This window comes from Patiria miniata, unplaced genomic scaffold (genome assembly GCF_015706575.1).
Source record: "Patiria miniata isolate m_02_andy unplaced genomic scaffold, ASM1570657v1 HiC_scaffold_3, whole genome shotgun sequence".
Taxonomy (NCBI): domain Eukaryota; kingdom Metazoa; phylum Echinodermata; class Asteroidea; order Valvatida; family Asterinidae; genus Patiria; species Patiria miniata.
This window is the reverse complement of record NW_024037069.1, coordinates 16,747,562-16,769,314: the sequence shown is the minus strand read 5'-3', so window position 1 is coordinate 16,769,314 and position 21,753 is coordinate 16,747,562. Positions and strand designations below refer to the sequence as shown.

General features: G+C 42.1%; 2 protein-coding genes across 5 annotated transcripts; one reads left to right on the top strand and one right to left on the bottom strand.

Annotated features, from left to right (window-relative positions):
* Positions 1 to 242: 242 nt before the first annotated feature.
* On the bottom strand, positions 243 to 8,359 carry LOC119737988 (acyl-coenzyme A thioesterase 8-like). Of its 2 annotated transcripts, XM_038212685.1 has the most exons (8): positions 8,273 to 8,359; positions 7,565 to 7,694; positions 6,568 to 6,673; positions 6,308 to 6,447; positions 5,076 to 5,301; positions 3,667 to 3,818; positions 2,947 to 3,135; positions 243 to 668 (listed from the first exon to the last, which is right to left on the bottom strand). In XM_038212685.1, the coding sequence occupies exons 1-8, from the start codon at positions 8,279 to 8,281 to the stop codon at positions 571 to 573; spliced, it is 1,050 nt and encodes a 349-aa protein (XP_038068613.1). In that variant the 5' UTR covers positions 8,282 to 8,359; the 3' UTR covers positions 243 to 570. The 2 variants fall into 2 exon arrangements, with proteins under 2 accessions (XP_038068613.1, XP_038068614.1); XM_038212686.1 differs by lacking the exons at positions 7,565 to 7,694; positions 8,273 to 8,359 and adding an exon at positions 7,178 to 7,209 and having other exon boundaries at positions 244 to 668.
* A 44-nt stretch (positions 8,360 to 8,403) lies between these two features.
* On the top strand, positions 8,404 to 21,679 carry LOC119737986 (MTOR-associated protein MEAK7-like). 3 transcript variants are annotated; one of them, XM_038212682.1, is made up of 9 exons: positions 8,404 to 8,466; positions 11,263 to 11,531; positions 12,793 to 13,002; positions 13,813 to 13,945; positions 15,109 to 15,248; positions 16,906 to 17,221; positions 17,707 to 17,825; positions 19,213 to 19,392; positions 20,902 to 21,679. In XM_038212682.1, exons 2-9 carry the CDS (start codon positions 11,352 to 11,354, stop codon positions 21,055 to 21,057), a joined length of 1,434 nt encoding a protein of 477 aa, XP_038068610.1. In that variant the 5' UTR covers positions 8,404 to 8,466; positions 11,263 to 11,351; the 3' UTR covers positions 21,058 to 21,679. The 3 variants fall into 3 exon arrangements, with proteins under 3 accessions (XP_038068610.1, XP_038068612.1, XP_038068611.1); XM_038212684.1 differs by having other exon boundaries at positions 8,418 to 8,451; XM_038212683.1 differs by having other exon boundaries at positions 8,444 to 8,582.
* The last annotated feature ends 74 nt before the right edge of the window (positions 21,680 to 21,753 follow it).

Here is a 21,753-nt window from a genome sequence, read left to right as displayed (position 1 = left end):
TTTTTTTTTTTATGTGACATCGCAATAAAGGCTGGCAATGAGTACACCAACATCTTTTCCTCAAAAAAACATTGGTTAAAGTGGTCAGAAATTGCCTCAGATCGCACCACAGAGCATCTAGAATCAAAAAAAATTTCGGGGCCCTTAAGCGGGCCCCGAACCCCACGCCGTATTTTTTGGGACCCACTTTTTTCGGAGACCAAAATTTTTTTGGGCCCCCCCAAAATTGTGTTCTGGATCCGCCCTTGCGTCCGTGAAGGGCAAAACCTAATATTGATTTACATCACCCTGACGCAAATCCATCTTATGAAATAGAAACTCCTTTTTTCAAGGTTTTCCCTGAGTTCCAGAGTGACTGGGAACCCTGTTCAAACAAACTGTGACAACTTAAAAGGCATTCCTTTGTTATTGTTCATTCACTGTTACTTGCGAATGGGCTTGCAAGTTACCAGACTTGTGATGGGTCTCAATTACTTAAAAAGCTAAACAAAAAATGGGAATATAAAGATTAAGAAATCTGTGCGTCTCACATTCAGTATGTCATACATTAACCACTGTACTGTAACCTGATCACAATTTTGGTCTCATAAGACACTCTTGCGAGATGGATGCGACAAGCGTCCCATCCTGTGTCCACAGCCGGCCAAAGCTCATGCCACGAGATGCACCTGTAAAAAGAAACAGACACACCATTCTAATAAAACTCTGTCCATTTTTTTCTGATATAAGTCTGTGTCTCAGTCTTACTTTTTGCCAATCATAAGTTGGCAAATAAGGCCACCTTACAAAACAAAGGAATAACTATTAATGTTTCTGAAAAAATACCACTCAACTCCATTGTATACTGATCAGGGCCGCAGGGAACTTGGGGGCCGGTGCCCCCCCCCCCAAAAAAAACCTTGGAAGAGCGATTTTGCCGCCACTCCCACTTTTGACTAATGAAGCTGTTTGGGGCTTTGCCTCCTTTCAAACGCCCCAAAAGGTATGAATTTCATTAGTAAATAATAAAACAAGAACACCAGTATTGAAAATCAATGTTCTTAAATCGATGCTGTAGTGAACTCATGCATTTCTCTATAACAGGTTCGTGAAGAAAAAAAGAGATAAAAACAAGATAAAAGTGCCCCCGCCCTAAGTGTCAAATGAGGTCCACACCCCCCCCTTCAAATTTTCAATAGCTGATGACTTTTAGCTCTGCAGGTGCTCTGTTCCAACCACCTCATCCCCCCCCCCACCACACTTTCAAGGCCCCACCAAAAACATGTCTGTTTTGCCTAATGTATATATGCAGTGTGCATTCAGTACCTTGCATTTGTTAGCTCTGAACCAAACTCGGAAAATTCAGCCAGTAGCATATAAGATGTTATAACACCTCACCCACAGATTCTGTGTCTTGATTGGCCGAGAGCGAGTCACATGTTACTTTCTAATTTTGCTATTTTTCGGTGCACGGCCAAAAGTACTATGCGCATAGCAACCAAAGTACTATACCATTAGCAACCAAAGTACTATTTCCACGGCGCGGTATTTGTGTGCAAATGCATGCTGGTGTGCGCGTTGCGCGTTGTGCATAGCGCGTATTATTCCAAAGAGAGCGCGCCGCAGACTTTGGTTCAAACATTTCGTGAAGGGTTAGTTTTTAAGAGAGAAATACATTTTCCACCAATTTTGTATTGAAATTGAAGTTTATTTCAACTGTGTTCAGATTTAAATCATGTAAAATATTAAAATCAAGCAGAATCTGTGGGTGAAGTGTTATAAAACAAATATTGAATGCTTTATCTCGTGGTGAAGTAAAACTAGCCTCCCTCGGTGATCCATGGACCATTCTATTTTCCCTCGGCTTCGCCTCGGGAAAATAGAATGTCCATGGATCATCTCGGGAGCCTAGTTTTACTACACCACTCGAAGCATTCAATATTTGTATACTACCAGACTGTTTGTGCAACATCACGCAGAGATGCCACAGGGTTTGCTTGAAAAAAACGGAACTGGGTCTGCTTGAAAAAAACCGGAACGGCTGCTTGAAAAAACCGGACTTTTGTGTGTGTGAAAAAGCCACTCCGTGTCCGACACAAAGTCCCCGCTGTCATCTTTATCTTGTAGCCAAGCCAAGTTCTGTTTATTTTTTAATTTTGCTTCTATGGCCTTGAAAGCTGTCGGTTCGTTCAATCACTTTGACTTTTTCCATCCTAATATTTATTCTGCCTACCCGAATTTCCAACGTAATATTCGACACGAAACATGCATGATTCCACAACACTGCTGTCGGTGTACATGATCCTTGCACTACGCGATGCGCTCAACGAAAACATGGTTGGTACCCGCATTTTTTGTATTCACATATATCACTGCGATCGGAAACCACCGATAGCTGAAATGATAGACTTGATTTCCAGGCTGAATGCTACGTGTGCTTAGCACACAACACGCCCGCACGCGGTGAAGCACGCGCGAGGCGCCGTTGTATACTGCGTGCAATTAAGTACGTTGGCCGTTTGTATCGCATGCAGGCTCGGCAACAACATACACAAAGACTGTTTTTAAGACTACTTCAACGAACAACGTTGTGCCATGCGTGCGCCTAAATGTACTAAATCGAGGTAAAAATCAACGCATTTCCACAGTTTTTCTTCTCTTTTTCTGGTTAATTTGACGGCCGGAAAAACCGGAATTTTGTGAGATTTTTTTTAAAAACCGGAATTCCGGTTAAAACCGGAAAAGTGGCATCTCTGATCACGGCAGTACCTGTGTGACCAAAAATGGACCGTATACGCAATAGTCTCTCCCAGTTTTATTGGGGAGAGTTTGTTGTTGTGATAGTGGGTGATAGTGATTCTTTGTGATTACCAATGTACAACAACAACGTCTTCAACCCAACATTACCTCCCACTGGTTCTCTTGTTGGTGGTGACAAAACACCATCCACTGTTCGTCCACACTTACCTGTCTTTGGGCTATCCAGCTCATACAACATCCACTCATCTGCACGGAACGGTGCGTGGAACCACATGGAGTGGTCCAGCGAGGTAATCTGACCGAGTCGGATGTGTCGGTGAGGCATGTATGACGTCCAGGCTATGAAGGAGTCCGATATGAACGCAGCAGCGCAACGGTGAACATTCTCATCCCCACCTGTGCAAAGAATTTATTTCCACGTCAAATAGCCATCATCTTTAATAGACTGGTGTTCCAAAGTCACACTGAATCAAATGCAGCCTTGGCCAAGGCAGTGGCGCACCAAGGATTTGGTTGGGGGGGGGAGTGAGGGCCTCACAATTTTGTTCAAGAAAATTGGGGGTTTTTTTTGAGGGGGGTGGGCCATTTTGACATTGGTGGCGCCACCTACACCCCTATTGCGCCACTTTCACCCCTGTTATACTACTCGAAAATAGGCCACATACATACCACCAAGGTCAAATCGTGGGACAAAAAAAAATTGACAACCTCTTGGGGGGGGGGGCAATTGTAGTTAAGTGTCTTGCCCAAGGGCACAAACACCATGTTCCTGGTACGGTTTGAACCCACGCACCTTCGTACATGAGTCAAACACCGCAACCACCGGACCATGGAGTTCTACATGGAGTTTCTAAATTGCAGAGTATCAAGAGCTAGGGTGTTTTGTTCTGTATGAGAAATCTGCGAGTCATGTCGACTTTTTCTCACCTAAATATCCCCTGACTCGAACCCAGAGTAACCTGCGTGGCTCTTTGGCTTGCTTCCTCAAGAGAACCTCGACATCGATGTGTCTGTACTCTAGCATGATCCCAGAGCCTTCAACTTCACGAATTTTGCTTTTGACGTTCTCGGTTGCACCACTACGGATACCAAACAATGAGAGGTATTTGATAAACCAAAAAAAATTACCCTGAGTGTCTTTCAACCACTTTAGGCCGAGTAAAAAAAAAAGTGAATTTCTTGTCCGGTTTTTTTTTTTTTGGTAGAAATGGCAGATTTTCCAAGATACTGGAGGGATTCTTCTATTTTCTCAACACTTTTACTGACACAACATTGTTTCCTTTCTACATAGCTGTATAATTTTGTTGGAAACAAATAAAACAATAAATTGATAAAATTGCAAAATATATTGCATGAATTGTATGAATTTCCAAAAAAAAAATATTTCTAAAGGAGACGGGAGGAAAAAGGAAGCTGACGAGAACGAGAAACTGGAACATTTTTTTTTTTACTTGGCCTTACAGGCGATTTCCTTCAAGAACAAATTTAATGTTTAATTTTTGGCTGTTTCGGCAACCTGCCGAAACAGCCTTAGTTTTTGTTAAAGTGTTTTTTTTTTTCCTTTTTTTTTTCCCCAGTCATTTTGGCCCATAGCATTTGTACACATTTTGTTGTTACTGGTACTTTGGCCACTAAAATTAATCCGGTTGACTTTATATCTGGTACACACTTAGACCACCACCCGCAAATGGACGCCGAACATTGACGTCATCATGACGTCATCACGGGTCACGTGACGTCACATTAAAAGTGCATATTTTGAATGCCTACATCTAGGTTCGATTGGGTTGAAAGTTGGTATGTACCTAGACCCGGATGTGTTATAGATGAAAAATGAAGTGACGTCACGATGACGTCATCATGGATAACGTAACGTCACGTTAAAAATTAATAAATTTCATCTTTGAAAATCAATATAAAATCAACCGTGAGAGATCTGAACATGATTTTTGCAGAAATTTATAGAATAATCTAATGTCTTAATTTTTTAATATTACGTGCAAAATCACGTGACCCTTCCTTCCGGTTGAAACCAGAAGTGCCATGTAATTTAAAATTGGTAAAAGATGTGAACTTGCTTTCAACGATGTATGCTCTGGCTAAGTTGCTCTTTACCATAAAATTATATCAACAGATGAAAATTGATGTGACGTCATCATGACGTCATCATAATTCAAAGCCCTATGAGAATGTAACCATATGCCACCATTTATTATAAACAGAACTACACATCCTTCCTGGATGGAACTTATACTTAAAACTTTACATGTCACATATGTCACAAAAAGTTACCGAAACAGCCCTGTTTTTGTCCACAAGCATATAAGTCTAGTTACCTTAGATATTTCTCAATGATATCATTGATGCTGAGCAGCTTTTCAGGGGGCGGGACATCCGGCATGGTGTGCTGGTAATTGAAGGGGGAGTCCTCCTTGATGTGAAACGAGACTATCATGATGAGGATGGATTGGCCATTCTGTATGGCGTGGACGGTCCGCGTGGAGAAGCTCCGACCATCGCGCAGGTTCTCCACCTGGTACACAACTGGGATTTCTGAGTTCCCTGTCCAGGAGATAAAAAAATCATGAAAATCCTTAAAGGTATAGTCCATCATTTGTAATTTGTGCATTTTGTTTATTTGAAGCAACAAACGTGCTCAAAATCTAAAGAAGCTAGGGTGCTGAACAACTTAAACCTGATGAAGTTTCAGATCAGCTTCAGCTGTATATTCCGAGAAACACAGCATTCTAGGATCTCGATTTCAAATCAAAAGTTGCTGAAGCATGTTTTGAATTGGGCCTGAATTCAGCATCCGAGACACGTTCTCACTGAGCCAATTGCAGCTACGCGATGTCGGGTACTGATCCAATGAATTATAGCAACCGCGTGCACGCAAATGAAAGTTGGAAAGGCCTTCTTTCGTTAATTTCTTCAAAATGACAGCTTGCCAGAAAGAATAATTTCGCAGGGAGTTTATTCCCCTTACTATCTTTCAACCAAGTATGTTTTTCCACAATAATTTTGTCAGTTACTTTTTGGATAGCTGCAAATGATGGACTGTAGCTTCAACATTGAAATCCTGAAATTGGAATTCTGACAATACTCTGGAGATATGTTTTCTGGAGCACAGGTATCAGAACCTGTTTTAACAGGGTGTACTTGTTAATGCCCAACTATAGCAATGGCCTCAATTGTAGTCGGGGCAGTCCCAGCTACAGTTGGAAAAGTCCCAGAGTTGGAAAAGTCCCAACTACAGCTGGGCCAATCCTAAACTATACATGCACTTGGTATCCTCCCAACTATAGTTGGGACGATGCTAAAGTCGAATCAGGGCAACATTGTGCACTATATATGACATGCACAGAGGGTATATCAACTCTTTTTGTTTGTAATCCCACTTTATAATGGGGAAATTTCTTTTCTTGCATCAGACAAATACTTTGAACAGATTTGCCCTAATTCTTAGAGCTAAACAGGTCTATCATGGAGGTCTATCATACAAAAAGCACCAGACCAGCGTTTCAATAACTGGAATTGGTCCACTGGTCCATTGAATGGTTGTACCCACCTCTGCGTACAAAGTAACAGTGCAGCGAGTTGATATGTAGCTCTGGACGGACCGTTTTGCTGGCAGCCACCATCCCTTGACAGACCACCAGTCCTCCATACAGCTGCTTGGATTGAAACTCTGTCCAGTGCTCGGAGGATCTGCAATTATAGAGGGAAGATAGATAAATACAAAGTCTTGAAATCGCAGGTTGTGCCATAGATTGAGTAAAAGTTCAGGGACAACAATTTACAAGTAAAGATTTACAAATTTATGCCTACCTGTATAAATTTTTTTCAATCCGTTCCAGATCCAGCACAGCGCTTGTTAATTTGCTCGGCTCCAGGTCTTTGTCACTCATTTCTGACACAGGAGTCTCCATAATTTCTAAAAGTTAAAAGTTACAAATCAGGTCAAACTCAAGAAGACCAAAAAGAAAAATTAGTGAATTCAATAAGGCAAGCTGCCAGGGAGTTGCGTGTAACAAAATTTTGCCATTTGTGATGAACGGTAATTACAAGACAGTAGAAATCCGAAAACGTGGGACTCTCAATACTGTGAGACAGTTATAGCTGATAATTTAAAATGCAGTGGCTATCATTATGGCAGCCATAAGACGATTTTCAACTGCTGTCGTTATGGCATATGGGCCATGGCAATCAGCAGTTTGTTCCCTGACCTATAGTAATTTTCAACATCAGTATCTTTGGCTGTTGCCAACAGCCATGTTGGATACCGAATGGCTCTCGGACTTTATTTCCCATTTACAAAAAAAATTCTCCAAAGCACTAGCCATTGAAAATTGCGATACGGCTGCCACACGTATTTACGATAGCCACTGGCCTAGTACAAGTACAAATACAATTAAAAATAAGGAAAGAATGTTGCAACCTGACGCTGCTTTTTTCTTCATATATCATCTCAATGAAGGTCGGTCGGAAAGATTCCCATATCTGGCTATCACTTGTCACCCTGCGCACAAACCCTATGGGACTGGTCTGAAAATGTCCAAGTGTTTTCTGAGTAAAAACTGCAATATTTTCCCAGCTAAATTGTACTTTTTTAGGGCATAATAATCTGATGGCTTTCACATGGTCACTGAGCATGCTGAGGGGAAAAATTTGTGATGGCCAGATATGGGAATCTTTCCAGACAACATTTTCTTGAATCTCCATAGACTTTGTACACAACCGCTGAAGTCATGGAAGTAGCGTCAGGTTGCTTGCAACATTCTTTCCAAAAGTAGGACCTAATTTGCAGGCGACCTAGCATGCCTACCTAGCGAAAGTAACCTGAAAAAAAAGTGTTGTACAATTAATGTAGGCACACTGTCAATTTGGCCTTGACTTGAGCCTTGAGCCTTGCCCTTGAGCCTTGAGGTCAATATCATCCGATCAATCGTCGGACCGGTAGCATAAAATGGCACGACAGTAGAGCGCGTGATGAATATGCATGACTATGACGTCACTAGAAGCTCATGAGTAATATATCACGCACGGTACTGATAGATATACATTGTACATGTAGATGCACACTGTATGTGCTGCATCCCACCGATGATATCACATTTAACAAGTCCTCTTTCTACTGTCGCGCCGCCACCCTCTAGTGTCGTCCCACTTACCAATGATATCACATTTAACAAGTTCTCTTTCTACTGTCGCGCCACCACCCTCTAGTGTCGTCCCACTTACCGATGATATCACATTTAACAAGTCCTCTTTCTACTGTCGCGCCGCTACCCTCTAGTGTCGTCCCACTTACCGATGATATCACATTTAACAAGTCCTCTTTCTACTGTCGCGCCGCCACCCTCGACACTAGAGGGTGGCGGCGCGACAGTAGAAAGAGACTTGTTAAATGTGATATCATCGGTGGGATGCAGCACGTGCGTGATATATTACTCATGAGCTTCTAGTGACGTCATAGTCATGCATATTCATCACGCGCTCTACTGTCGTGCCATTTTATGCTACCCGTCGGACCATTGCTCATGTCAACAATCGTCGGTTCTCAATCAGGTGTTTCATTTCCATATCGTGTGAATTTGATAGGATACCAGACGTTTAAAGTCCACATAAAAACCGCGCCCTCAAGAGTTTTCTGGTCGATATTAACCTGCAGGCTATGCTAGGCGAGTTTTGCGTGATCATCACACGGATCAGGTGACGCAGTGCAATGTGAATGCTTTTCTTTTATTTATTAACTGTCTGTGTTTACATTTACTTGATACGTGGACATTGTGTCATAGATCTTGCATGCAGTTTTGTATTCTTTGTGAACAGCTCGTGAGAAGGTGTGTAATTTGTGTGGAGATTTTGCGAGGCCTCGGCCTCATTTTCCATTATGATCATTTCACTGACACCAGGCGTGTCCAGCTGGGGGGCCGGGGGGGGGGGATACAATAATGCCCCCCCCCCCCGCCATAAAAAGCTGTAACTTTTTGTAAGTTATTACGCTACTGGCCACTGATGAAGAGATCTTTTCAACTGCAGTCAATGGGGCGATCGTGTATGGGCTCGGTTTATAACATTTAGAGAGAGCAAAATCAAAAGTTTTAATTTAGGTAGTGGATATTTTGCCGGAGGTAATGACGGCAAACTAACGATTACTAAAGGTTTGCCGTCTCCGGCAAAATATACACTGCCTTTAATTTAAGGCAGTGTATATTTTGCCGGAGACGGCAAACCTTTAGTAAACGTTAGTTTGCCGGATATGCACTGAACATGCGCAGTTACTGTTTTTTGGTACTTAAAACATTTTCCGATGACAAATTTTAGTCTGGCTCCATGCCAAAATTATCGTTGTAACCTCGTATTCACAAGATGGGATTCAGACCATTTTATAATTTCGGACTTTATTTCCCTTTTAAAAAAAATCCTCCAGAGCCACAAATCTGAAAAAGAAAATGTATAGTAATACTCTGCAAAAAAATGTTTGAGACATGTTAAAATAATAAAAGAAGAATATTCTTATTTATTTGGGGATGAGAAAAAAAACTAAAAAATGTGCTGCGGTCGGAATCGAACTCGAGTCATCCCGCTTACTAGAGCCTTTGCTTAACCACTACACCAAACGTGCTACACAACTTTTGGTGGGAATTTAATACGTCTTATAATTCAGCCCTATCTTAAAGAGTACAGCGCCCTCTGTTGATATGGATTGCCGGCGGCAAACCTTTAGTAAACGTTAGTTTGCCGTCATTACCTCCGGCAAAATATCCACTATCTTAATTTAAATGACCTATCGCCGTTTGTGAGTTGGCCATGCCCCATAGACAGCCCTAAGTAATTTGTGCACGCTGAGTTTTGTTTGTCTCAGATGTTGCACGTTCCCCGTCAATTTGTATATCAATTATCATGTAACGTTGCGTTATGAGACGATATTTCACTATCTGTGTTGACGTGATTCTACCGCGATAGGTCAATTGACTTACATGTACCAAACTAGTTGGCGACATTAAGAACATTCAGGTGTGTCATAGATAGAGTGCAGGATTGAGAATTTTTAAGGGAAATTTTGCGGTAAAATGATGATGACAACGACAAAACGCAACACGAAACTATAAAGATGGCAATCACCGCGATGTACCGTGAACGCGCAAGGCTTGCTGAATCACATTCACCAACCATAAACTGCAAAATCAGTATTGCCACCCGAAGAAACTGTTCAATTTTTTTTTAAAAAGGTGTCATTTAGGCCCAAAAAAAAAGTCTCCGGTTTCTGGTATGGAGCTTGCCCAAAAAGTGGTGCGGCGACGCGGCTTTTTTTTTTTTTTTTACCTGATTGTTTTGCTTCAAATGTCGGCTGATGACTGCAAATGGTGCCCGACTAAACTTAGTGCAAATATATGGGAGTCCAGAGAGGCCACATAAAGCTTATTCTCGACCATAACCCAATCTAAAAACACGTTAAAATTGTGCAGCAGCAGGATTCCAGTCAAACCAGTGAGTTTGGCGGTTTTGAGACATCATCTTTCATTGAAAAAAAAACTGTTTCATTTTGCCGACGCGCATGGCTACGGCGACGCGTGCGCATACCAGAAACTGGAGCCTTTTTTTTTTGGCCTTATATGAGAGAAGTCTGCTTCAGCCTATAGGCTATAGTTGAAAAGGTCACTTTTTGAATGATAAAAAACACCCTTGACTCTAATTTGATCGAAACTAAAGAAGGGCCTGTAACTGTATGATTCCCATCAATGGCCACTTGGCACAGGGTTTCCAAAACTGAAACACGGCGGGCAAAAAGAACCATGTTTTTCTGAAAATGGAGGGGGGGGGGTTGTTAGTGGTAATTTGTGTGAAAACTAGAATTTTAATACCATTTTCTCTGTTTTTTTTTTTTTTTTTTTACAGTATAGGCCTAACTCATGCCTTGTCAATGACGGAAAGATTTCCATATACAAAGTTCATTCAACACCCTGTGTACAAACCCTATGAGATTGGACTGAAAAATTCTAAGTGTTTTCTAAGAAAATGCTTGTATTTTCTCTCTGCTCAAATTGACTTTGATGACATGAAATTGCTATCTGGGGGCTTGTTAGTCAATACAGAGGAAAATTAGTGAACTTCGTATATGGAAATCTTTCCTCAATGACATTTGCTAAGCATGTGATGGCAAAGATTATTTTGAAGATAGTTGAAGAAACCTGCAATTTTGGTATTTGTGAGAAATAGTTGATTGAATATTTTGATTTCAGAAACTGTATTTGTCCTATCTGCCATATGTCTTTTCATTCATGGTGCACAGGAAAGACCACTTCCTGTTGCTGTACTATATCATGCATCACATGATCTGGTGGCAATTTACCTCACTGTCACTGCTGACTAATAATGAAAATGACAACGATGAATACTCTTGTTTCCATCGTACAATAACATAGCTATATAAAGAGATTAAAAAATCTTATTCCTCATTTTGTAAAGACAACTTCAAATGCTACATGGATCTTATCAATCCAAATAATTTCTTGACAGCTTAACTAGAGTGACAAAAAAAACTCCAAGATTTGTAAACAAGAGGCACTTACGAAGTTTCTGAAGAGACGTCGTCCATTCGGGTCGCCATGGGACAGTCATCCAGCACAAAGGAGCTAGCAGGGGACGACAACTGTGAGAACATCGAGTACCAGGGACTCTTCAGCGACATGGAGCTGGAGGAGATTGGCCAAACGTACCAGACAATCTGCAAACTGGGCAAGGGGGACGGGGAGACGGCTAGTGGGTTTAGTCTGCTGCAGCTACAGGTACGGTTGTGAAATTGCTACATATCCCAATTGTATAGAGACTGTCCCAATTACATCTGGCAATACAGTTGCGACTGTCCCATTAAACCTAACTCCCCAGCCTAATTTACTAGGAACCATACCCATTCTGGCAAATTCCAACACCCACATGGGAAATTGTACACACACACTGTTGGACTTAGTTTCTGGAGGTATGCCAACCCCAGTGTAAAAGACCATCAGTTTAGGGGTACTGTACCTATCCCAACAGATTTAAACAAAACCTGCTGTTGAACTTTGATGGGTTGAGTTCGGTTAGGGTTAATAGTTGGGCCAGCTGCTGTAGTTGGCAGAGTTGTAACGAGTCACTGATTTTTGTGACGCAAGTCGAGTCAAGTCATTTTTAAAGAAATGACTCGAGTCGAGTCATTAGGGCAAGAATGTCGATTCGAGTCAAGTCGAGTCACAGTGTGTAGTCAAGTCGAGTCGAGTCAAGTATTTAGCTCGAGTCAATTCGAGTCACAAATATTTGAGCACTATACAATAAACAAACACAAGAGAGAAAGTCCTTTTTCGGCTTTTTTAATTTCACATTCCAGCTACTACATTGTGGTGACACTATATTGGACTCTTATTGAAAATAAAAACGGGGTGCCAGGTGATCAATTATATATGTATACATAATTCCCAAACATTCTAACGTGACATGAACAAACTCTGGTAGTTGAGCTGTAACTATAACTATCATTATTCTGGAGTGTTGCAGACCAGTAAATAAATTGCCATTGTGGCCGAGGATAAATACCAATGCTTCCAAAAATTGAGAAAATACCACTCTCTGAGGTGTTGAAGGCACTCAAAACACTTGTTGATAAGAGAGAGAGAGTGACGGTAGAAAAATCGTGATTTTGGGCCTAATAACTGTCTGCAACCTTAACCCATTATAGCACTTGTCCTACATTATATTACATTGTGTTTATTCACCGGAGAATCATTGAGCGCTCAGGTGGTTAATTCAGGCGATAGAGTGAGTAATAGGCGGGGTGCTTTTGGGCGGTACAGTGAGTAAAATGGTTAAGAGGGAATTAACCCTAACCTTTGCAGATCTTTCAAAATACACCTGCAGGTTTAAGAGTAGTTTTGCTGGGCTTGGAAATAGTGTAATAAAATAAAATTTATCACGGTACATGTGTCCTTGAGGACAGTGGTGTGTCCGATCATGCCGAAATAATCACGGCACGAACTGGTTAATTTTTAAAAAGTCTGTGTTTTGCCCACACAGAATTTCATCGGAGGGAAACTCCCCGCCTCAATCGTCAGCCGCCTGCACAGGCAGCTTGAGGCCAAAGATGAGGCGGGGATAACCCGTAATACCTTCGTGGACACCATGGCGTGCCTGATGAAGGGAACGCTGGAGGAACAGAGCAAGTTGCTGTTTGCGCTCGTCAGTGACGAGGAGGCCGCTGCCATGTCGATAGGTCAAGTGTCAGAGGTGAGGGTCAAAGTTCAATATTTTCGGGGTGGTGGTGCTCTTGTGGTTAATTATGTTTGAAAAATGAACACCCAGTGTGGATTTTGTGCACAAGTGCACCCTCAATGGTGAAAAAGAGAGAGGCGCGAAGGACCCTTTGCCTGAACTTGCAAGCCAGTCAGAAATGTCAGAAAAGAAAACCGACACACATTCAAGCAGGAATCCCAAAATGTCTGAAATCTCTTTTTTCGAGACTTAAAGGGAATGTACATCATTGGCTTATGCTTTAATTTTCAGAAATGAACTATTTGAGGGGTTAGTATAATAGATCAAATTATTGTTACCCTGACATGTTTGAAGTTTTGTTTTCGAAAATGCTGGAAAAACCAAGAAAAACAAAAATGTTCAAGTAGTCTGGTTCCCTGACTCCACTGAAGATGAAATGGATCAATTTACAGATGCCGGAAAATTGTACGCTAAGGGAACCAGTCTAGCTGACCTGCACCCATTCATGAACATAAAACCAATTAGCAAACAAAATTGGACTGAAAAAAATGGTAAATTTGGAGCAGTAGTGAAAAATAGTTAGGTTTTTCCTACGGTGGTCGGCCGACCACCGTTGGAAATGTAAACAAAAATATAATTTTCTTGAAAATGACTTCACACCAGGTGCCATAATTTTACAGGATGCTTTAGACTGTCATTTACCAACATCCTGTAAGGTATTTCGTAAAAACTTGGTCATTTTATTTTTCGATGTTTGCAAATGTTGTATTATCCCTTTGAGATGAAAGCTTGATATTAATACCTCATATTGTTTTCCGTCTAAAGCTGATAGGTTCCATGTTGAAATCCTACGAGGAGGCTCTGAAAACCTACAATAGGATGAACGGCTGGGAACTGACGTGTACACCGGAAGCCAACCAGAAATTCATTGACTTGGTCTTGGAACACTTGAGCTCAGGTGCAGTCATTTTTTTTTTCACTGAGATTCATCATCGACTGTTCTCTTTCTTTTCACATCCGTGCATACTTCTTCTCTACTTTTACTCCAAGTCATTGAATGACAAAGCCACTATATTTTTTATAGATTTCAAAATGCATATTTAGAACCCCTGTGCCAAATCTGTAAAAATTTAGTTTTGGCGAACTTTGACCACAAAGAAGAGGGAGGTCATCGCAATTAAGCCAACACTGAGGGACCAGTGTTTTCACACTTCTTCTGTCCCTCGTATGCTTGTATGTAACTATTACAATCTATAAAAAAAAAACCTGACCCCCACCTCTCTCGGTAGCTTTCTCTCAGGCCGGTCCCCAACTACCACAAATCCCTCAGGATTACACCGTATAACTGCTAGTGCCTGTTTAAGTGGTTTGATAGATTGGTTGACCATTAATCCTGGTACAGGTTGTGTAGCAGCCATTTTAACCTGTCAATTGTACCAATATGTGACCTGTTCTGTCAAAATCAGACTTTTCTGGGCATAAGGTCGAAAATGATATTTTTACATATTGTTAACATATGTTCTTTTTCCTTTTAATAGGTGGTTTAATTTTTGAAACCGGTCATTCCTGGGCAGAGTTATGCTATTTTGAAGTTCATTGTGTCGAAAAGTAGAAAACGGAGAAAATGGTCACGAACGTCACAAAACAGTTATTTCTTTAACTGATATACCTTATCAAAATCATCAAAAATAGTATATGTAGAGTTCAAATTAGGGTTTCAAACTTTTATAATATATTTTAGACATGTTCAGGATTACAAATATGCAAAAATTTGAAAATCGATAAATATCACCCCCACAGCGTTTTTTGGCCCTATCTCAATTTCAACCTCTGCCCAGAAGCGTCTGCTTTTGACAGAACAGGTCACATATGATGCCAGCTTACGACCTGTTCAAAATGGTACCCTGATAGATTTTGATCCATAGGGTTACTCACGACAGATTGCCACTGAGAGAGGGAGGGTTAACGATGCTCTCTTTGTTTTAGTACACACCGTATACATTGTGTAGATTTTCATTGTAAAAAAAAATGGTGCGCACACACAACAAATATCAGCAGTTTGATTAATTGAAAGCGTAACCTGTCATTTTTGAAAGTCAGCGTTTGTTCATTTCTTAACAGATGGGACCAAACCAGCAGCAGAGACCAAAGTCAGCAGAGAGGACTTTGTGCGTTGGCTGCAGCGTACTCCGTTGGTGCAGCAGATTTTCGCCGACGTGTTCCACCTGTGCTTCACAGCTGCTCCAAAATCACCCGCAGCAGTAAGTGTCTTAAGAAGTTGGAATTTAAGAACATCAACAAGTACTTTTGTGGTCCAACGGGCTATTGGTTTGGCGGTAAATAGGTCTCTCTGAAAGACGGCCATCTCTTTAGGAGAACTGCAGCTGCGTATTTTACACGATCAAGCACGCATTGCGCAGTGTTGAAAATGTTCCAAACACGCGTGCTTGTTGCTTGAAAGGTGTTCAAAATATGACGCAGCCGATGCGCGTTATGGAAGTTGACGCTTAAAATGCTGATGCACGTGGCTGGTGTGTAGGAAATGACGTCATTTGAGAGAGACCTATTCCTAAAGTATTGAAATAAGCCATCTAACCAGAGTCGTAATCAAGTTATCACAAGCAAGTTCTCACAAATGAACTGATTGAAAGACATTCCTCTCTCCTTTTGGTTTGTTTGCCATGTCTCTGAATGAATGCCAACTTTTTAGAAATGTGGCTTGTCCATGCTAACTTCTTAGTGGTTCTCACTTTATTGTAATTTCTGGATTACCTGGTATCTCGGAGAGGGTCTTGCTTTTCATTGACGTGGTGTCATAAACACACTGAACTCTCAGTCCTGTCCAAGAGCTTGTGAAGAAAACTTCACTGGGATACTCGGGAGGGGTTCGAACCCACGTCCCTGGTGCAGAAGAGATATTGATTGCGGTACCTATTGGTATATCAGATTTGAACCAGCCAGCCAACCTCGGCAAGCTCGATGGTTCAGTGGTTAAGACATCTGCACTAGTAAGCAGGAGGTTGATGGTTCGAGTCCCAACCTAATAAGCTGATGGATTTTTGTTCTTGCAAGCTCCCACACAACACCAAGTATGCAGTGCTCGTGAAATTTGTGAAGGGCAAAATCCCATGTTATATTTGCTTTGGATTATGTACAAGCCGTAAATAATGCATCTACAGTAAACTCCGGCTAAACCGGCACTCTCAGGACCCGAGAATTTGTGACGGCTTACGCGAATGCCGATATCTGCTGTAAGTGGTCATTTTGCCAACTTACATGAATGGTCTTTTGCACACATGATGCATTGCACTAATTGGCTTTGATTTACCCTGGATTATCTCCTTAATGCTTGAGTTGAATCCAGCAAATTAATCCTCGAATTGTATCATCACGGTTGGGGTATTGATAGTGGAGACCACGATACATAAAGTGCATATGTACGTGCACAGTAACGAATTAAATGCGTGCGTGGTCCTGTATAAACCACGCACGCACTGACTGCATGCAGCAGTAGTCATTCAATAAGACGACCCCCAAAATGGACAGAGCGCATGCGTACAGCCTAGAGGGGGTACTGATATTGATATGCTCACGATGCATACGCGATGTATGCAGTAGGACACCCTTTTTCGCATGCAGCAATCAAGAGCCGTGCGAAACCACTTTTCACTCGACACTTTGCCAACCGCAGTACAGGAAGTCGATGCCAATGCGTGATTTGTTGAATGCCGACTTACACAAAGGATTTTGTAATGCCTTTTATGGAAAGGGGACGACTTGAGCCGACTTAGAAATGGAAATGCATTACGGACAATCGGGACTTTAGTCAGACGTCCGGCCGACTTGAGCGATTTGACGAGTTGTACGATGTCGGTTTAGCCGGAGTTTACTGTATCTGCAATGTCACTTTCTTTCCAGACTGCCTCAGCAGACACAGACACCTCGGTCCTCCATCACCTACCCAGCCTGCCCCGCTGTGTAGACGCCAATTGGCGCAAACACCGCACCCAGCTTGACATTCCCACCCTCCTCATCCTCAATCGCCACGCCCCCCACCACCTACGCGACCAGTGGAGGTTTCTGTACTCCTCCGGCTTGCACGGTGCCAGTTTTGCCACGCTCTTATCTCACATCACCCACAAGGGGCCAACGGTGCTGCTAGTACGAGACACGGAGGGGCATCTGTTTGGGGGCTTTGCTTCAGAGAGCTGGGAGATAGGGCCTAGTTTTGTCGGTAAGTCATGACATTCATTGATAATCATTCATTCAATAGACATAGGCATTTGCCCCATCACTGGCTCCGCTCCCACCACATCCCGTCTTTCCAGTGCTGCTGCTTTCACTTCAGTGGTGTCACACCCTGACCATTTTCAGATGATGTCCACCCAGCGCATCTTTGGCCGGCCCACGGAGCGACAACAACCCTCTGGAATCATTGATAACCCTCCTGAACATAACAAGAAGTTGACTCAAGCTGCTGCAGACAAATGGTCTCATGGCCTGGTGAACATGGATTTTACAAGATTTTTGACAGGTTGTTTCCACGTATGAAATGGACCTAACATTTGCCAAGTGTTTCACTTGTTAACTATAACTCCCCCCTCCCCCAAGATCACTTCAAAAGTCACTTAATACCACAATTGATTCTCAACATGGGAGAATAAATGGGTAGCCGTGAGGGGTGATTGAGAGCATTTTGTTTCCTTTTTTTATTTTCAGGATCTAGTAGGTGTTTCTTATTCAGCCTGTCCCCTAAAGTAGGAATCTACGAGAGCAGCGGTCAGAATGACCACTACATGTACCTGAACATCGACCAACAAACACTACCAAATGGATTGGTGAGATATGGCTAGATTATTTTTAACACCCCCCCCAAAAAAAACACACAAACAAACATTACCAACACAATATTTAAATAAAAAGAAATAACGGTTTGATCTAGTCAGGCAAAACATGTAAGCTCATATTGTCAATTCATACGGTCTGAATTATCAAACATAATTGTTGTGGATAGCTTTGGGATCCGTGCACAAGTACCCCATCAACGGCCAGAAAAGGAGAGTTGGGGGTGACCTAGACTGGTTCCCGATCCATCCACTGCGTATTTCGAATGTATCCAAAGTTATTGGAGGCGGGGATTAGTCTCGGAGACCATCGCAACTTGAATTCGAAAGTATTCGCGTGCCGACGACGCCTGACACTTACGGCGGCTATAGCTTTTGCACATTCAGGAAGTCGTGCGTACTTCTAGCGCGAACCAGTACAGGACAGTACGCACACGCTGTGTGTCCCATCCACTGAGCTCTCAAAAGAGGTAAAAACGCGCCCTCTTTTGTTGGCGCACGGAGCCCATAGCCCCTTCACTGAATGACTCTTTGAAAAAAATACATTTTTCCCAGCCAGCCAACCACAATTTTTTTAACTGGATGGGGACTGGTTTAATTTTTAATAGATGAGAATTTCATGGCATAAAAAAAAAATGTTTGCAGACAATACAACACATGATTCATGTTAAGGTGGGTCAAAATATTTAACGGTTTCGTGCACGGAGCGGTCGCCAGCGACTGCCCAAAATTGTTATAATCTGTGCATTTAATCCAAATAATCTGTGCACCAAATGGTTACAACATTTATCGGGATACACATGCTCTTTGATTTTTTTTTCTGTTTGTCATTAAAACCATTTTGATAAGGGAGGGATTTATATCGACTTTACAGTGGTATGGTACTCTAGAGGTTGTGGGTTCGTACCCTGCTCCAGTAAATTTCTTTGTTCATAACAAAAAAGGATTTTCAACACTGTTTACTGTGGGTGTTTTTGTGTGGCATCACAAAAAGTACTGGACTGGGCGTTAAAAAGTTAAATGCTTGTTGTGAATCTCTTCAATTTGGTTCCCTCCCCCCCCCCCCCCCCCCCCCCCTATTCTTGAATGTGTTTTACCATATGGTCCCCATGGTCCGGTGGTTATGGTGTTCAACTCACTTGCTGTGGTACGTTGGTTCAAACTCTGACAGGCAACATGGTGCTCGTGTTCTTAGGCAAGACACTTTACCACAACTGCTACTCTCCATCCGGGAGTATAAATGGGTAGCTGTAATGGTAGAGACCATATTTAACGGTTAATGGTTTCATGGCCTGATGAACTGGGGTAATAATCATAAAGCGCTTTCAGACCTTTGGTATAAAGCACTATATAAGCGCCACATTATTATCATTTACCACAGGGAATGGGCGGCCAGTTTGACTATTTTGGACTCTGGATAGACCAAGAGTTTGGCCAGGGCCACAGCAGAGCCAGACCCAAGTGCCTGACCTACGACAGCCCACAGCTCTCAGCTAAGGAGGACTTCACCATTGACTTGGTGGAGGTGTGGGCAGTCGGTGCCCCACCAAAGAAAACAGAAGTAAGTTTCCAATAATTGTACTCATAGTTTTCAGTGTTTAAATTTAAAGGTCATTTATGTTTTACATTATGGACCTGTGTGAAGGGCACTCATGGGAGCTTAAATGTGCGGAACACATTGCACATTTTTTCGTTGAACAAAATCAGGTGACCAGATTTGAATACAGGATTTAAAGGGAATGTACAACTTGCCTTTGCTGCAATTTTCAGATTCGGAGGATTAGTATGTTGTAGCAAATATTGTTAAACTGAGTTGCTTCACGTTTTGGGTTCGGAGATGCTGGGAAATCCAAGAAAACAACCATGTTCTTGTAGTCTGGTTCTCTGAACCCACTTAAGATGAAACAGAGCAATTTATAGACTTTGGGGAATTGTAAGGTCAGAGATTCAGTCTAGCAGGCTTGTACCCCTTCACAGGTGTGTAATCTGTTGCAAAGAAAATGCGGAATAACTAAATGTGAAAAATTAGGAGCAGTTTTTAAAAAAAAGCCAGTTTTCTCCAACGCTAGTCGGCTGACCAGCGCTGGAAAAATACAAGTTTTCTTGAAAATGTCAGCACACCAGGAGCCACGATTTTACAGGATGCTGTAGACTTTCATTCCCTAACAATCAGTACATATTTCGTGATAATTTGATCATTTTGTTTCTTGATGTTTGCAAATGTTGTATCTTCTCTTTAAACGCTGATGCAACCTCTTAAAGGATGTTCAAGGGAAATTTCATATTATTTGAATATAACTTGTAAATGATCAAATGTACACTTACGATGAATTGCAAGCACAGCAGAGCACATGCTGACTTGGAAGGTGGAAATTTGCTTGCAATTATGATGATGCAACAAATTTCCATGTGTATAGGCCAGTGTTAGCATCTACCCATACATTTAATATTAGTGCAGTTTCAACCAGCCATGGGCTCTTTGCACATGTACTCAACTGATGGCAAGGATAGATTGTTCAAACACCATTGCCGCCGTGTGCCTGCATGTGGCCCATGCGTAATTTCAGACAAATGCTTGCCAATAGAATCCCATATGGTGTGCCCTGCATGCAAACATATCTCCATCTACTGTTGTCTATGATCTGGGGAGTTCATAGTGGGAGAAAAATCTTTTCGGCCCACCGTGATGCATGGCCATAATATAACCCTGGTCAGAAACTGCACACTGCAGCATCTGCCATGATTCTATTTCCATTGGTGACAAACTTGTTTTCCTCGCCTTCCACTGCTGTGAATCCCGCCTGGGCCAATATGTGAATTGGGTTTTCAGTCCCTACCTGATTCCGTGGGTTTTCCCCAGAATATCATTCTGGGGCTTTCCTCCCACCACTAAAACTGTAATTTCCTTCCACATCTTCTACCAAAGGACCCCACTGGAAATAAGTCGAGAGACTTTCGTGGGTTATCCCGGCCAGTTGCCAAGTACTTACAAACAAACAAAAATTAAACGTTTTGTGGTTGGATTAACTCCGCCCCCTCTTCTCTCTCTCTCTCTCCAATCCCACGTTAGGAAGAGGATGAGAATGCCAAGAAGAGCATCTTAGACAAGGACCCGGAGGCCCAGGCTCTCCTGGAGCTGATCGGCAAGGGAAGGAAGAGCGAGGGACTCAGGGAGGAAGATCCGATGGCCGATATACCAGAGGTGCACAAATTACCCACCAAATAGAAGGCGCTCTTTATGTCACCAGGAAGTCCTTGCGATGGATCACATGTCCATCACATGTCCATCACATGTCCATTACATGTCCATCACATGTCCATTACATGTCCATCATATGTCCATCACAAGTCCATTACATGTCCATCACATGTCCATCACATGTCCATCACATGTCCATCACATGTCCATTACATGTCCATCACAAGGCCAAAGTCAACTCACAAACTATCCAAAATGAAATGTGACAAAAGCCATTAATACTTTTATTGTTCATCCACTGGTACTTGTGACTGGACTTATGATTGGCTTGTGACTGGACTTATGATTGGCTTGTGACTGGACTTATGATTGGCTTGTGACTGGACTTATGTCTGGCTTGTGACTGGACTTATGATTGGCTTGTGACCGGACTTGTGATGTCCTTGTGATCCATCACAAGGACCTTGACCACAACATTGCCAACGAGACGGAGGGCTCTGTCACGATAACTCACCTTGGAGAGAGCTGTGAAGGCAGAGTTGCCACATACTTGGTCGATTTTATTAAAGGAACGGTAGATCATTTGCAGCCATCCAAAAAAAGTAACTGACCAAGTTATTGTTAAAAAGCTTACTTGGCTTAAAGATGGTAATGGTAAAGAAAATGGTAAAAGAAGGTCATTTCCAAGCTCGTCAAGTGACATATTTTTTGGAAATTTCTGTT